This window comes from Heptranchias perlo, chromosome 34 (assembly GCF_035084215.1).
Source record: "Heptranchias perlo isolate sHepPer1 chromosome 34, sHepPer1.hap1, whole genome shotgun sequence".
NCBI classification, from domain to species: Eukaryota; Metazoa; Chordata; class Chondrichthyes; order Hexanchiformes; family Hexanchidae; genus Heptranchias; species Heptranchias perlo.
The window spans coordinates 7,022,705-7,040,174 of record NC_090358.1 but is presented as its reverse complement, the minus strand read 5'-3'; the positions used below and the strand labels follow the sequence as shown (position 1 = coordinate 7,040,174).

At 42.2% G+C, this 17,470-nt stretch overlaps 1 protein-coding gene across 3 annotated transcripts in view; it reads left to right on the top strand.

Moving 5' to 3' along the window:
- The window catches only part of akap13 (A-kinase anchoring protein 13), a 322,499-nt gene that overhangs the window by 271,664 nt on the left and 33,365 nt on the right, over positions 1–17,470 (top strand). For 2 of the 3 annotated variants that reach the window (XM_067971374.1, XM_067971372.1), the window contains 5 exons: positions 11,035–11,102; positions 12,070–12,136; positions 13,886–14,015; positions 15,858–15,970; positions 17,186–17,362. In XM_067971374.1, the coding sequence (XP_067827475.1) occupies positions 11,035–11,102; positions 12,070–12,136; positions 13,886–14,015; positions 15,858–15,970; positions 17,186–17,362 (555 nt within the window). The remainder of the gene's footprint in view (positions 1–11,034; positions 11,103–12,069; positions 12,137–13,885; positions 14,016–15,857; positions 15,971–17,185; positions 17,363–17,470) is intronic. The other variant, XM_067971373.1, reaches the window with a different exon arrangement.

The window sequence follows — 17,470 nt, the reverse complement described above, 5'->3', positions numbered from 1 at the left end:
TTTTGCTATTAAATGGAGAAGTTGCCTAGTTCCTTGTTAAAATCTAGTTTGCCTACAAGAGTGAATACTGGTGCTTCCTACAAAAGTGTGTCTGTTTTCCTGTGGTTAGTTTCAGCTGAGTTTCATTTCTTTTGTAATGTTTCTTTGTGACAGCTCATTGAGGTGAGCAATGCTAGTATTGTGGAATGAGCAATTTCTCATTTCAAGCATCAAGCACTGTCAGATCACATATCGCATGGTTAGATGGCAGAGTAAAACGCCCTCTACTCTGCCCCTCTATAAAAATACATACATAGAAGTTACAACGTGGAAATTCGACCCAACCAGTCTGTGTCTCTCCACCCAAGCAAATAGTCCTAATCATATTTACCCACCCTATTCCCATATCCCTTCATCCACCTATCCAATCTAATCTTGAATGTTGACATCGTTTCTGTCTCAGCCACTGATCCTGGAAGTGATTTCCATATCCTCACAACTCTCTGTGTACAGAAGCTTCTCCTACTCTCTTTTCTAAATCTATTACGTTTAATCTTGTATCTGTGGCCCATCGTTCTAGACCTTAAACTACTGGAGACAGTCTGCTTCTATCCACCCTGTCCCATCCTTTCATAATATATTAGAAGTGTTTAAAATTGTCACATTAACTGCGTTGTTCTAATGGAAAAAGACCCAACTTTTCAAGTCTTTCTTCATATTAGTATTTCTTCACATCCGGCAACATCCCAGTGAATCTGCGCTACACCGTATCCAAAGCGTCAGTATCCTTCCAATAGTGTGGAGCCCAGTGCTGCACACAGTATTCGAACTGAGGTCTTAAGGTTTTACATAATTTGGACTGTCAATAAGTATATAAAAGTTTTGGGATGGACCCCTCTCACGTCAGGTGTTGCATATGTAGATTTCAGGCTCATAGCTTTTTTTTAAAAAGTTTTTCTTTCGGGAAAAAAAATAGTCCCTTCCAATCTACAGAGCCACTTCTACAGTAACAAAAAAATCTGTCTCGAAGATTAGTCTTGACCTCAATTTATAGAAATTAGTCCTAGTGACCTTTAAAGGGACATGTTTTCTGCAAAATAAAGATTATAGATTGATTTTAACTATATCTATGTCAGTGCAGCTCTTTTGACAGCCCTGGGCACAATGCACTTTTAAACTCCTTTTGACCTCAAACCTGTAAGAAAGCTAACTGTGAAAATACTTGGTGAGTTGTGGTTCTCCATGTAGCCTTACTATAAAACACAAATACAAGGGATCATCAATATATGTATAGGCTTAAGGAGGAGCGCCACATAACACAATGGTGAGAATACTTTTTAATAAAAGGGAATGACCATTAACTGCTTTTATATTGCTGCAAAAAAAAAACAATGAATCTTCGCAACGGCAGCCTTAGTGAATCCAGTGGGTTTACTTTAGAGTTTCCTTTCCTGCATAACAGGAGCTGATGGTAAAAGCTTGCCATTTAACCCAATATAAAAGCAGCTAATATGTCCGGAGTTGGGGTGGGAATGTGGAGGTTTTGAGATTTTCATGGTTTTGTGCCTCATGAATAATCTGTGGAGCACTTCACAGTAACACGGTGGGGGTGGGGGTGGGGGATTTGAGGGGGATGGGGGGGGTAACGGGACGGGATGATAGGAGATGCCAGAGCAATTAAGAGCAAGACAGACTGCCTGCCGGGGAATGATTCTGTGTGAAGTGCTTAGTTGAATCAAGAAACTGGAAAATGTATACTTCTATGTAAAAAATCACATGCGAGAGGACGTTTTTAAAAATATATATATATAACTCATCAAGAAAGTGTGGGACATGCGCAAAGTGAAAAATATCAACTAAAGATATTCAATCCCATTGTAACAATTTAACCAGTGCACTTTTGCTGTAAATCACCATATTGACCAGGGTATTTTTAATGCGTTTAGTTTTGACTACGCTTGCAATGTTGAAGTTTCCCTGCTGTATAGGCCTCTAAAATGAATAGCGTATGAGGCAGGACAAGCTACGTATGCTCAGTCATCATTCCAGGTTATCTACTCTTTGGGAAGTCTGGTTACAGTAGGTACAATATTTGTATCCCAAACTTGTGATTTTTAATGGTCTCCTATTTTAAAGCTGAGTTCAGCTGCAGTTATGAAGTCATGGGTTCCAATGATTTGCGGGCGATTGATGACCTGTCCTACAGGAAGTGAAATCATAACCCCTCAAAATAGCAAGCATGACAGATGATATGATGTTAGGCCTTGCTTCATTTCACTTTGACAGATTAGAGTTTTATGTATCAGACTCAGAGTAACGAAACAAATGGAAGAGAACTTGGGGTTGGATCACCAACTTTGTTCCATGGCCGTAGCCACTTTCCAAGTTCTCTTCCATTTGTTTCGTTACTCTGAGTCTGATTTTCCATATTAGATTGCTTGAATAGTGTTTTTTCTGTTGAAGGAATTCTTGATTTATACAGCACATTTTCATGTCTCTCATAAATGGCTCTAGCTGCTTCCCACATAAGGAATTACTTAAAATGCTGTGATTTTTCTTTTGTCACCTTCGGCAAATGCAGCAACCATTTTGCGCACAGATCCCCCAAACTGCGGTGAGATGAATGTCTAGTTAATCTGTTCTGGGTGGTGGTTGGGGGAAGAATGTTGTCTGGGACACCAGGAGAGCCCTCGGCTCTTCTTCGAATTGTGCCATGGGATCCTTGAAATGCACCTGAACAAGTGCAATGTGCCATTGTCTAATACCTATCCCAAAGCCCGGCACCTCTAACAATACTGGGCATGAATGTCAGCCTAAATTTAAAATGGTTTCCTTTAGGATTGAGTGAAATGATTGATTTCAGCCAGGGTGTTATAGAACTCACTGAACTGTGAAGGAACATTTTTAAAAATGCTGTAGAATACTCCATTCAAATTCCTCTCCCAGTGCCTGCGAGAAGTATATTTGCTACCTTTAAAATAAAACGGGCCAACAGAGGGCACATTTTGGACCTCCTTCCCTCCATAGCTGCATTGGTGATGCCACTCGTGGGTAGAAGCCCAGCGCACACCCCAGTGTAATTGTTCATTTCAGTGGCGTCGCAACGTTTGGCCAAGGGAAATGATCCCAAGCTGTCCAACCCCAGGAAAATATGCTGAAGTAAACCAAAACCCATTGACTTCTTGGGTCACTGTTTAAATCCTGGGGCAGCTTCTCACTTGAGGTGTGACAATCCCAGCTTCTCTCGTGTCTCCACGTAACTGAAGTCCCTCATCCCTGGTATCATTCTGGTAAATCTCCTTTGCACCTTCTCCAAGGCCTTGACATCCTTCCTAAAGTGTGGTGCCCAGAATTGAACACAGTACTCCGGCTAAGGCCTAACCAGTGATTTGAAGAGGTTTAGCATAACTTCCTTGCTTTTGTATGCCTCTATTTATAAAGCCATGGAATCTGTATGCTTTTTTAACAGCTTTTATCAACTTGTCCTGCCACCTTCAAAGATGTTTTGTATGTGAACCCTCAGGTCTCTGTTCCTGCATCCCCTTTAAAATTGTACCATTTAATTTATATTATTGCCTCTCCTCATTCTTCCCATAATGATGGGATATATGGAGTGGAAAATTCCTTACTGGTGCAACTTGTGTAAAGTTTACTTTTCCATCTTAACTTTACACTGTTGGCAGCCTGTGGAGTATTAAAAACTGTTAGTCTCTTTTCTGACTCCACAGGGCAGTCATTAAAAGGGAAACTGCAGTGACAGCATAAGTACCAGAAAAATGAGAGCTGGTTATTTTTTCCATGTTGTTATGATTATTCCAGTAATATTTTTTTTCCTGATTCCTCGCAATCAGCTGCTGTTTGTCTAGGAATAGCACTTAAAATTTCCACTACTCTTTCCCTAACCAGCGTTCATCCATCACCACCCCTACACTGTACTTCTCTAAGGACAATTTTCAGTGTTTTTTTTTTACAAAAGGCTTGATCTGTTGATTGTCGAGGGGTCTATTGCCCTTTGTAAGTTGTTGATAGGGTGCCAAGAGAGCAAGAATCAAAGTGGAGACCTGCCACCTTCAAGTATGCTCTCCTGGCCGGCCTCCCATCCCTCCCCCCTTCGTAAACCTCAGTTCATCCAAAACTCTGCTGCCTGTATCCTATCCTGCACCAAGCTCTGCTCACCCATCACCCAGTCCTCACTCACTGACTCTGGCTCCCAGATCCCCATTGCGTCAAATTTAAAATTGTCCTCTTTGTTTTTAAATTGCTTGTGGCCTCACCCCTCCCTCTTTCTAACCTATAGCCCGCCCCGTTCCTCCAACTCTGACCTCTCGTGTCTGGCTTCTTGTGTATCCCCCCCGCAACCTTCCCTTTGCCCCACCATTGATGGCATGCCTTCAGCTCCCTAGGCTTCGTGCTCTGGAATTCCCTCCCATTGATGGCATGCCTTCAGCTCCCTAGGCTTCGTGCTCTGGAATTCCCTCCCATTGATGGCATGCCTTCAGCTCCCTAGGCTTCGTGCTCTGGAATTCCCTCCCATTGATGGCATGCCTTCAGCTCCCTAGGCTTCGTGCTCTGGAATTCCCTCCCATTGATGGCATGCCTTCAGCTCCCTAGGCTTCGTGCTCTGGAATTCCCTCCCTAAACCCCCCCCCCCTGGCTCGCCACCTCCTTCTCCTCCTCGAAGAGCCCCCTTAAAACCCATCTCTTTGACCCAGCTTTTGGTCGACCCTCCTAATATCTCCTCCTATGGACCAGCGTTCATTTCTTTCCTTGAGCTTTGGGATGCTTTTTTTTTCTACGTTAAAGGCACTACATAAATGCAAGTTGTCGTCTCCCCACGTTTCTTTCACAGCCTGCTGCCTGTCCTTATTGAGCCAGTGGGGGCCAGTAGAATGGAAGCCTGCGTGGTGCTTTTGACATCAGCTCCAAGGGCCCATGAAAATTTGCTGCCCTTAACATCAAAGGCTCAAGAGCTCACCCCCTTTATGTTGTAGGGTGTTATTGGTGCCTGATGTATCTTGCTGTTGCCATGGCAAATAAGTGAGGCAAAGCTCCATGATATTTTGCCCATTAATTCCTATGCAACCATCACTCACTAAACAAATTGCATTTATTTGAAAGCCCAGCTTGATTTTTCAGATGGATTCCCACATGCTTATTTTTGCATCTTTGTTCGGTTCGTCTGATCTAAACATTGACAGTTCTGATCTAACCATAGACAGTTGACAGTTGAAACCTCGAGGGAGATTTAAAAAAACAAATGGGTAAGACAAAAAAAATTGCAGCAATGAAATCAGTTGAGAACTTGGAAACATCTCCTCTTTGTACTGTTTATAGTGAAATCGTAAATGTGTTTTTAATGCAGAGGAGATCTTCACCGTAATTGTCAGTTGATTTTTTTTCTGCCTGTCCAATGCACTCTTTAGAAATAGTGGACAGGATGGAGAAATGTAACTTTGCTGAAATAATGTAACAAAGTTTGCTCAGTTACACAATGTCCTGTTGATTGCACAAATCCTTCAAAAAAGGCAGCAGTTTGGGGAGCTTTACAATACATAGACGTCCATGCCTCTGGAGAATTCTTTGGTCTGTCTAGGCCATGTATTTGTCTCGTGGTTGGATTGGGGTGAGACCCCATTAGGTCCAGCGTCATTTATCCATGTGTTTAACTGGCTCCTGTACTATGTAATTCTTTCCAACAAACGAGGAAAATCCCCATCCTTCTCGTTCATTTCAGGGCATGGTTCTATGGGCACTGGCAGCTCTCCACTATCTTCATGTGTTATCATTGGCAAGCTATTGGACTGTGAAGGGCATCACAACTGGATCAATTCCAATCTCACCTGACTGAATTCTTGCGTGCACTTTGCAGCAGGGGGTCACTGGACAGGCATTTTTCCATTCACTTGTCTGGGAGATGGGGGCTGAGGAATATTATGGTACAGTGACTGCTGCCCCGGCAGAGATCATTAGTACAAAACAGGGCTGAAATGGTGGCCTTCTTGGTAATGTATGACTCAGTAACAGGTGCATATACTCACTGAGCCATCAGGGTAGGGGTGGGGGCAATATCTGGTTTCTAAGATGGTGCACTTGTTAGTCAGAGTTAGTTGTGGTCTCTGCAAATATAAAAAAAAAGCATGACTCTTGCACGCTGGAAAATCAACATTCAGTCTTTCACACTGAATACAGAGGCAGCAAAAAGAAAGTTGCGTTTCTGTCGCACTTTATTACATTGTTGAGACCAGCAGCACCCCACATTTGACAATGATCTCTTTAATTTTGCTGGTTTTGATTGAAGTCAGGGGTGTTGGCCAGGTTGGTAAAATAATGCCACGAGATTGTTAACACTTCATCCGAAGGATCGCCTCTCCCAACAATGCAGCAATTCCTCTGCACTGGAATGTCGACCTATATTTTGTGCTCAAGTCCTGGAGTGGAACTTGAACCCACGACCTTCTGACTCCTGAGGCGAGACTGGAACCAACTCGGCCAAGCTGACACTTGATATTCGTACAAATTGAAGAAAGTATTGAAGGATGCCAAAATGAGACGTTGGTCCATCATGAAGGTCCGAGCTTGTTGGACCAAATAACCTTTCCAGTTCCAAAAAGTTCCTGACTTTTTATAAACTCCCTGGAACTTCAGCAGTTCATGGGGTAAATTATTATCATCTTTTCCTTCCCATATCTCAAATGAAGTGCAACAGAAGCCATTTACTATTTTGTACATGTTGTTACAACGTGAAGTTACAACTTCATTTAAAGATTTTCAGCAGCCGGAAATGTTTACTCGTGATCTCTATCTGGTGTGATGTTCAGTCAGATTGCATCTACTCCACATTTTTTTTAAATTTATTTTTCTGTCTCGATCACCATTTATCTGCAAATGTCAGCACCTTTTGTCATGAATAAAAATTGCAAACTGTTCAAAATGGTCACGTTTGAGGAACATTTTAATTGATTCCTCACCCTTTATTTATTAAAAAAAGACTGGGTTTCTTTGTTGGTATCATAAGCTGATAGGATTGTGCTAATCAATTAAATATAAATAGCTGCAGAAAGTATGAGGGGTCCCCAAACATTCGGATGTCACAAGTAGGTGAATGCAGCAACTGGAGCCGAGCTATAATAGGAAAAGAGCTCTGGTTTGACCCCTGGTCTGGCCTGGCCTAACTGATCTCCACCAGGGAGTGTTACAATTGGCCTGTGGGCCCCTGGACCAGGGAAGTGAGACATCAGTCAGGGCTGCTGCACCTGATCGCTATCCAGTGACCCTTGCTGGAAAATGTTTATGTGGATATCACGTGACGACGGGATTCAGCTTGATTGTGATTCCTCGCCCCCCCCCCCCCCCCGCCCCTTTACAGGTGGAATAGTCCACCATCATTCATGGTCTGGGTTCACACATTCAAGATGTCTACTTGAACTAGTTACCAGAGGGTAACCAGTGTCCACACAATGGTCCTCCCAGCAAAAACTGCTGCCATCAGGAGAGAGGAGAAACTTGGGACGGGGGGTGGGGGTGCAGAATTATAAAACACTCAAATGCTTCCTCCACCATTTCTGGGCACATCTCTGTGCAAACTTCTTTCCAAATTCTTCAGTTGTCGTATTGCTCCCCTACCCCGCAACAGTGTAACCGTCGACTTACTGTGAGCAATGAAACAGCAGATCTGCTTCGGTTTCTGAAGCCGGTGATTCCAATGTCAGAATTCTGATGGTCATTACTGTTCGAGCTTTACTGCTGTGATTTGATGGCGCTTGAACTCATTGATTGGATTCGCTGCTCAGTAATTATTCCCAGTATTCTAGATGTAAACCACCTGAACTCCTTGAGATTATAGCCTGTAAATCACTCTCAGGTATCCATTGTTCTTCATATAGGCAAGCATTTGTTACTGATTTTCCTCTGTAATTTTAACTTAATCAGTATTCAGCTCTTTATTCTAACACTGGCTTTAAAATAATGCCAATCGGAAAATCTAAACTAGTGAATGTGCAGCAACAGAATATCAAACTTTGCTTCGTCTTCAGTTTAAAACATTTGAGTGAATCTCCGCTCTGCATTTGCTTTCATTTATTTGTTTCTTCCTCTGGCATCTGTGCCTCACATCACTCCAACTGCAGAGGACAACCAGATGACTTCCCACTTCCCACTGGGTAGGCGGAGTTGAGGTTTATGGGAAAGGGATAGGCTTGTTGGGACCGGGAACTTTTCTGTTCCTAAAAATTGTTGAGGGCCAGACCAATAGTAAAGCTTGCTGATTTGGTCAGTTGCAGTCAGATTGCTGCCTAATGCTTTCTAGTCCAACACCATTAAAGACACACAGGTGTGCATGAATCGCTTAGGCCAACTCGATCCCTGTAGACTGCGTGCCGTGCTTTGTGTTCAGCGATTAAACCAAAGGAAAAACTAGGAATGAACAGACTAGATGTTATATCTCAGTCCATTACTGTGCCTTAATGTGATGCTAAATGTATATTTGGGGATTAAAAAAAATAGATCCAGGCTAATTGTTTACTGGGGTGAAGGGCTGCATATCAGGGGCACAAGTTCAAAAATTAGGAAGTTTAAAAATAAGAGCTGTTGGGTGTAACTTTTTCTCACTCAAAAGAGTAATGGGCTTTGTGAAAAGTTACCAAAAAAGGATATTGAAGCAGACAGTATAAACAGGCTGAACAGAATTGGATGCGTTTCTGGAGGAGGAAGGGATTAAGGGGTATGGTGGGTAGGCGGGGTTGAGGTTTATGGGAAAGGGATAGGCTTGTTGGGACCGGGAACTTTTCTGTTCCTAAAAATTGTTGAGGGCCAAACCAATAGTAAAGCTTGCTGATTTGGTCAGTTGCAGTCAGATTGCTGCCTAATGCTTCCTAGTCCAACACCATTAAAGTCCAAGGCAGTCGTAGATTTCAGTAATACTATAAGCAGCATCATTCTACATCCCAAAAATTTAACACTTGTGAAAAGGGCGCAAGATTCAAACATAAATTGATTAACCAAAAGTAAACTTTAACCATCATGACATTAAAAAAAAAACTTGTGGTTGACAATTTGTAAGTATATAAGCAATAAGTAAGTTTTTTTGGCAGTCATGTTGCAGTTAGCAGTCACTTTGACTGTATTCTGGTCTTAGTGTGGGATCCTTGTCTTTGTTTTCCAAACTGACAGTGAACAAGGTTTCTCTCAGATCAGTTTTGCACAAGGCTGATTTGACACATTGGTACCGTGCACTACAGGAAAAATCACACTTATGCCAAAACACTTATGGTATGCTCCTATTTCATCTCAAATTTCCCCCACCACCAGTGTTTCACCATAGTTTTACACAGCTCAAAATACTCTTTCCAGAAAGAACAGAATCAATAATCGTAATGCTGGGTGCTCAAGTTCAAATGGACATAATATGTACATTTCACAAGCCCACTGTTGCATTTAGTGAAATCCAGGTGACAACACTGAAAAGTATATTTGTTTGTGTTTCTATTATTGGGAAACCAAGGTAAAAAGCCAAGGCCCATAGTACAGGACAGACACCAAGGTTGGAAAGAGTAAAAGAGAAGATGGGGTAAATCAGAAAGTAATGATTAGCTTGCTTTTTAAATGCCTGTGGATTGTAGGAAAAAGGAAAGATTGAAGGAGGTGAGGTCCACAGTTTGGAGATCCTGGAAAAAAAAAAGAGTTTGAGACTGTGCAGAAGGGTCTTGATTTCAAGACAGCGAGGGTGCGAGGAGGTGAAGGAGGGTGTAGGACAACGTATTTGCAATTTAGGAGCAACCAGGGATGGAAGTCCATAGGGGCTTTGTGTATTTGATACTTGTGCGACCAGGGGTTTATGCGTATGACTGATGTACTTTTGAGAGTCCTGAAACGTGACGTGACCACATGAATACAAATCCAGTTTTCGAATGGGCTGTCCAGGAGTTTCTAAAATATAAACCAGACAACAAAATGTTTGACTTTAAAATACACTTGTCTCCACTTATTTCTGTGTCCTGTGATGTGGAGACATTCGTTATTGAGACTCTCAACGAATATTCATCAGTAGTACAGTAAGTATTAACTCCGCGTATGATCCGGTCTGTGTCCAGTTTTGGAGTTGAGGGAAGGAACCAATCTTAGTTGAAGGGGGTCCCCGTGACCCTGTTGTTTTTTCTGTATCCCGTTTGTCCAATAAAACTTTCCTTTATTAATCAAATGAACTGATGTTATGTGCGTTAAAATAATGTTAGTGAGTGTTTGGACTCTTTACAGAAAAGGTTCCTGTCACATGTTACTAAAGCCTCTGGGACTGGCTTGTTTTGCCTGGCAGTGTGAAGACTTTCCAGAAAATGGTTAATGTTAAGATAACTGATTAAAACCATTGGTAATTACTGGGGCAGTCACCTGTCTAATACCTGTCACATTGTAAGGGAGTAGGGAGGGGAGCCTAAACCTAAAGGCTGATCTCTTTCTTGGAACAAACACAACAGAGATTAATAAATCCCAATTCATAGATAGTAATTCCTTTAGCTGTCGGTGATGTTCTGTGTGCCTGAATCACTCTTGTCCTTACCTGCCTTTCTTTGCCTGTGTGTGTATCTCTGTCTCTATCCCTCAGCCTGTTTGTCTCTGTCTAGTGCTCTCAATATCCCATTCTGCATCTTTCTGCCTCTGTGCGCTCTTTTCTAGCTCTCTCTCACTGGCTGTAAATCTTTCTGCCTGTGTGTATCTTTGACTTGCTATTTCTGCACCTTTCGCTCTGGCTCTGCCTCTGTGTTTTACTCTGTCTTTTTGTGTCTTGATTACTCTCCTGTGAAGCACCTTGGGACTTTTTACTACGCTAAAGGTGCTATATAAATGCAAGCTGTTGTAGTTGTACTTGCATCTCACTCCCTCCTATTCTTTGAATCCACCACAAATAATTTGGGTGCAAAAACATTACTGCTACCCTTCGTGGGTAACAGATTTTTTTAATGTTGCAAACTGTATATTAAGTGGTTTAAGTTTGGTTTCCTGCAGCTGAACTTGGTTGAAGTCTTTTCTCTAACAAATAGTTGAACCTTTTTGTCTCCTCAGATTGCAATGCCGAAGTCCACAAGGGCTGCAGGGACAGTCTGCCCTCCTGTAACAAGATTAAACAGAAGGTACTTATTCTTTTAATCCCTCTGAGGTGGGAGAAGCCACTTCAGTGCTTATTTGTTCCTGGTGAGATCTTGTGCTCATTGAGGTGAGGAATGTTGGTGCTTGGGAACGGAATACCCCTTGCATGTCAGCATCACTCACTCCCAGGTCAGGTATAGCACAGGTTTGATGAAGAGCAAGTCTCCAATAATGAGGCCTTAGCGCAGTGGTAGCACTCTAGCCTCTGTGTCAGAAGGTTGTGGGTTGAACATAAGAACATAAGAAATAGGAGCAAGAGTAGGCCATATGGCCTCTCGGGCCTGCTCCGCCATTTAATAAGATCATGGCTGATCTTCTACCTCAACTCCGCTTCCTTCCCTATCCCCATATCCCTTAATGTCCAAATATCAATTGATCTCAGTTTTGAATATACTCAACGACTGAGCATCCACACAGCCTTCTGGGGTGTCCTGTCCAGTTTTGGTCACAAATGAGGAAGTAAATCCTGGAAGCAGTGTAGAGAGCAGCCATGAGACTGGTCCCTAGCATCAGACGGGGACCTCGTAGAGATATAGAAGGTGATATACAGTGTGGAAATCGAAACATTACTTCAAGTTAAACTGTGATGATAGGGCAAGCAGGGTTAGATTCAGATCAGTGAAAAGCAAATTTAGGACTTATGTCCGGAAGATCTTCACGCTAAGAATAATCAGCACATGGAGTGAACTTCTGGGTATATATTGGAGGCAAAAACCCGAGCATCATTTAAGACACAATTGGAAGTTGTGATGGGAGACCAAATGGTTTTCCTCATCGATATCTATCTTTTGAACTGTGCCACCTTTGGAATTGTATTAGCTGCCCTGGCTATTCCTAAAATGTCACCATTATTGTGAAAGACCACCAACGGGAAGCTGTAAGTTGTGACATTGTGTATATTTTCTAATGTAGCATATAGTATGTCAACTTGTGTCAAATTCTTTATTTCAGCAACAAAAAGCCCCTCAAGCCCAAGATTCTTCAACATTACCCGTTGTCGTCAACATGAGAAATAAATGTAAGTATCTTTGATCTGTATTTGGAGCTCACCATATAGTACTGGAGGGTTATTAATATATTTAATCAAATTAATGGGTTACAGAGTTTACATTGCATTGTCACGATGATTTCTCCATTTTGGTAAGTGTGAAATTTTCATGTTGTTTTCACTTGAATTGTGAAATACACCCAACAGTACAGTTATAGATTTTGGCCTTCCAAACTTGGGCTGCATTTTAAGAGAGCATTTTGAGCTGTATTCTGCTAAAAGTGGAACACTAGTGGGTGCAGATTTGTCACTAGTGATGGTAGCAATGGGTTATCTGGTCATCAATCTCATTGCTGTTTTACTATTAACGTGATGAATTGAAAGTAGAATTAAAGAAACATAACAACACAACACTAATGCAGGAGTGTGATTATTGTTTCCTAAAGGGTTTTGGTAGCAACATGCTAAATAAGCCTGTTGGTAACATTGCTATGGGCTGTAAGAGAATTGGAAGACTTGGTCCATGCTGGGAGAGTCATCACAAACACTGGGGGTGAGGGGAGGCAGGGGGCTGAAGATCTATTATTGGAATTTTTGCTCTGAAAGAGAACAATATTTGACTGGATGTGGTGGCATTTAGAGATTAGCGCTGTGTGTAAATAGTTTTTAAATTGTAAAAATAAACATTTCACAGGAGAAGAGTAGGAATTTTGGTCAATCTTAAACTGAAAATGGATACAGGCTGTCAAAGAGATTCTCTCGAATTGTAATCAAACCTTTGAGGACAAGGCTATCTTCTGGTACAGATAATTAGTGCCGATCTGAGGCCAGATATGGTGCAGAGATCAGACTGGATAAAAGATACGTGTGTGGTGGAACTGACTGTTCCCTGGATTGAAGATTACAGGGCACATAATAGAAACCTGCCCTGACTCCGTATTTACCCTACTGTTTGTTGGTGGTGGTGTGAAGTGAAACTGCTTCACACTAGTGCTACAGTGTGATGTAAATGCAGCCTTAGGATCACATCTGCATAGATTTGCATTCTCTTTTCAGGGTATCGCTGCCACTGCCCTCCTTTCCTTTATTGACGCGTTACAAATTCTAATATGTGATTGGAATTTGCCAAGTGTTGCACCCCACAGAAATGTATTTTTGGTAGAATGTGATTGGTAATTTTTGTACCTGAACCAATCTGAAATATTAGGCATCTGATTTGTTGAAAGGACAGTGGTCTGTGGGATCTGATTGGTTAAAATTTTGGGACGTGTTTGGTTGATCTCTGGCTCTTCGACGTTATTGGTCAAAGCTTTGTATCCTCTGGTTCTGCAATCTGTTTGGTCGAAGGGGCTCCATGATGGGGCTTCCCAAACTGTAGCTCAATGACTACCAGCAGCACCTGAGCCCTGGGTATTGCCCTCAAAACCTGGGCAACTCGGCCCTATTTGTTCTCATATTTCTTATTTGGTGCTTTGTCCTGTTGGAATTTTGTGGACCGAGGGGTTTGAAGGGGCTATTTTTAGTACCGTCACCTAATTTATCGATAATCCCAGTCAGAACACCAAGATCAGATAGTTTCAGCAAGTTGAGGTATGTGCAAATTGAAGACAATTTAATTTAGTGGGTCCCGAGGCTCCGTGGTATGTACCTACGCAGCCCACAAAGACATCCTGCTCCACGATACACTACCTTATGTTTATACTGATCATGTTATAGATGGATATGATGGCTTTTTATGATTTTATATTTATCTGCTGTGTTTGTGTTCTATATACTTAGCTTTCCAACCCAAAGAACGCCCAAGGTCAGCAATAATCCTTCAAGATGACAACTCATTGATCGCTCCGAATAGGAAAATGCCCCTCTACCGATCACTCTCCAAGAGTATGTCAATAGCCAATATCGCAGGGTAAGTTCAGTGATTTGCATAGCGTTCTCTGGAGGTGCTCGACGGTTGTGCGAGAGATTTGCATTTATGAACTTGAAGTAGCAAACGGCAGTTGATGCTAGCTCAATTAAATTTAAATCTGAGATATAGATTTTGGTTAACCAAAGGTATTAAGAGATATGGGGCTAAGGCGGGTATATGGAGTTCGGTCACAGATCAGCCATGTTTTCATTGAATGGTGGAACAGGCTCGAGGGGCTAAATGGCCTCCTCCTGTTCCTATATTCCTATAAAAACGTAAACACTAATTGCAATAATATAACTTGTGACCAACATGCTCCCAGACAGTATGAAGCTGTACTCGTATTTCCATTTGCTTCATTTAATTTCTAAAATATCACCCCGTGTAGAGATTCTGTGAATATGAAACCGAAACCTAGTTGATAAAAGAAAGCAGTGATAGCGACACTCGGCCAGTGCTGAAGTAGCAAGGGGCAGGCTGCAGCTGAAACTGTCCCTCTTTCCTTGGCTGAACTTGCTTCTGCGAGTATTTTTATCATCATCAACCAGATAATAGAGAAACCCATCACGATGTTTGAGTTGCCAAGCCAAGCTACTCAAAAAATCCACACAGGTCGAGTCTGTGTGCCTGATGGTGCACACTTTTAACAGATGGCCTTTGTCTTCCCATAAGTAGATACCTACTCATTTGATAAATGATTTGCAGCCTTATTTCTTATTGCTGTAATTGTTGCACCTTGATAACATTCACAGCGCTGTTCCATTGTGAAATCTCTCGCCACACCTACAAGCCACTCTGCAACGTTGCAATAAACGCACCATCTGGCATCTAACCGGCTGGAGGAGCAGTGCCGAGTGCCATGCTTGCAAGTGGGCAGGTTGTGCGCAAGCAAAGTGGGAGAGGAAAACCAGCTGGCAAGCAAATTTGTAGGCTTATGCAGAGTCCAGCCACTTGGAGGTTTAAAGTTTTTTTGCTGAGCGGCAGTTGAATGGAATGGAAGTGCATCATGGAGCATGTGGAAAATCTAGGGCTCGCATTTTGAGTTGCCTCATTGACCATCACATGGAAGTTTCGCACCCGAGTGAATCATTGTTTCACCAGCCTTCTGCAGAGAGAAGCTTGCACAATGACAAAGCTAGAGCGCGGCACATTTGTTCCTTAAAGATGAAATGTTTTTTGTTTGGAGGGGAGCAGAGTCCTGTATCGCCAGAGAGTCGTGATGATGTGCTGTGATGTGGTTTGTGTCCTTGCGTCATGTTTCCAAAAGATGATAAATCTTTCCTATTTTCCTCCCGATTCTGAAGCCCAGACTCTTCCTGAGCTGCAGTTTCACAGGTACCAACTATCCTCTAGTGCCCTGCCCAAGTGCCTATTCTTCATGTGTGATTCCAGATAGTGAATGTGGGAATGTTGCTCAAACATGGAGGGCATCATGCATGTCTTTACTCATGTTTGCACATGTGCACTTTTATGCAGGCATCACTAGATAGCGAGCAGGAGCAGGAACCCTAACTGATTTATCTCCTCCCCAGCCATGGGGCACTGAGGCCAGTTGTAGTGCCCCAGTTGCTGTTTAGGCTGATCTCATTTAATTTAGCACAAATTAGGCCTTCTGGTCTGTATGATTTCAGTACGACAGACATTTTTTTTTTATTCGTTCATGGGATGTGGGCATCGCTGGCAAGGCCAGCATTTAATGCCCATCCCTAATTGCTTATCCCAATGAAGCTAAGAGACTCAGCAACGCATCGTTTTCATGAAGGCACCTTTTATACTTTAGTGCAGTTGTAGTTCAGCTTATTCCCCTTATTGAAGTCGAATCTCTGTATTTACCCTGTCCAGACCTGCGATTGATGAAACCTCTCTTGCTTCTTGGCGGGTTTTGTCTCAGTCAACCGACTCTCTAAACCACATAAAACAAGTGACTGCGTCGATGGAATCGCTAACTGATGAAGGTAAGAGTAGTGTTTAGTGAGAGAAGGCCCATGTGGGCCTTGTGTTACTTTATTTTAAAAACATTTTTATTTAAGGGCCTTCAGAACAATCAAAATGAAGTTGAGACTGCGCTGATGAAACAGTAAGGAGGCAAAACAGAATGCCCTTCCAAAAATGATAAAACATGCAGTGTTGATAACACCCACAAAGCAGCATCTCTCCAAAGAGAAAAAAGATTTCTAGATCCCACTGCACATATAGCCCTTGAAATTATGCTGTGCAAATGATAGCTTGACCCATTCAAATAATATTCCTTTGACTGGCCTTTTAATGCAGACTGTTAACTCATTTCATACTCTGTTCATTTTCTAATGCTCACAAGAGCATCACTTCAAAGGCTGAGGACAAGGATAACCTGAGCTAGGCCAGCAGTATCTGGCTGCACGGACCACAAAATCTAACCATTCAGGTCAGAACCTGCCCTTGAATATCTTTACTGAGTTATGCGTGATCATCAAAGATCATATTCTATTCCAAACTCACTTGGGCAATGGTCTCTAAGATCTGAGTTGAAGGAAGCTCAGTTTAACTCACCGTAACTTAGCAAATTTAACACCTGCACCATGCACAAAGTTATGGGTGTACGGCTGTATTGAATGAACTACCAGTGCTGTCTGTGTTTAAAGTACTTATACTTTATTGATATTGATCCTGTCTAGTAGGATGGTGTAACAACAAATCACTGGTTTGAAAGTTAATTTACACTGGCCATTAAATAACATTTAATATGAAGTATATTTAAAAACCAAGAATTGTGCACCTTGATTTGGGGAATTCTGATGCACAGATGTCTTCAGCTTGTGGCAAAGGGCAATTGTGATATACCCCTGTGCTATTTGTGACTTGACTTGAAAAGTTTCTTCACTCAGAAAAATTTTCTACCCCAGAGGGCTGTGGATGCTCAGTCGTTGAGTATATTCAAAACTGAGATCGCTAGAATTTTGCACACTAAGGGAATCAAGGGATAGGATGGGAAAGTGGAGTTGAGGTAGAAGATCAGCCATGACCTTATTGAATGGCGGAGCAGGCTCGAGGGGCCGTATGGCCTACTCCTGCTCCTCTTGTCTTATTGGTCATTAAAATTAAATCTTGTGTCAATCTCTGAGACGTTACTGCCAGTCATGTGTGTGAATGCGTAGTTACAGTAAGTGCTGGACATCGGTGTTTATTGTCAGACTCTGCATTTGTACTCCACATTCCCACAGGTACAGATGTCATGGACGGACAGCTGATGGGAGAGTTCGAGTCGGACGCTAAAGAGCTGGAAGCGGACTCCTGGAGTCTGGTGGTGGACAACAAGTTTGTGCGTCAGCAGAAGAAGGAAGTAATTAAACGACAGGATGTTATCTACGGTAAAAGTTGACGTTTATTCCTATTTTAAAGGTCACTTTGAAACGTAAGAATTTGCAGGAGCAGGAAGAGGCCATTTGGCATAATTAATCTCGTTTCTTTTTGTAGAT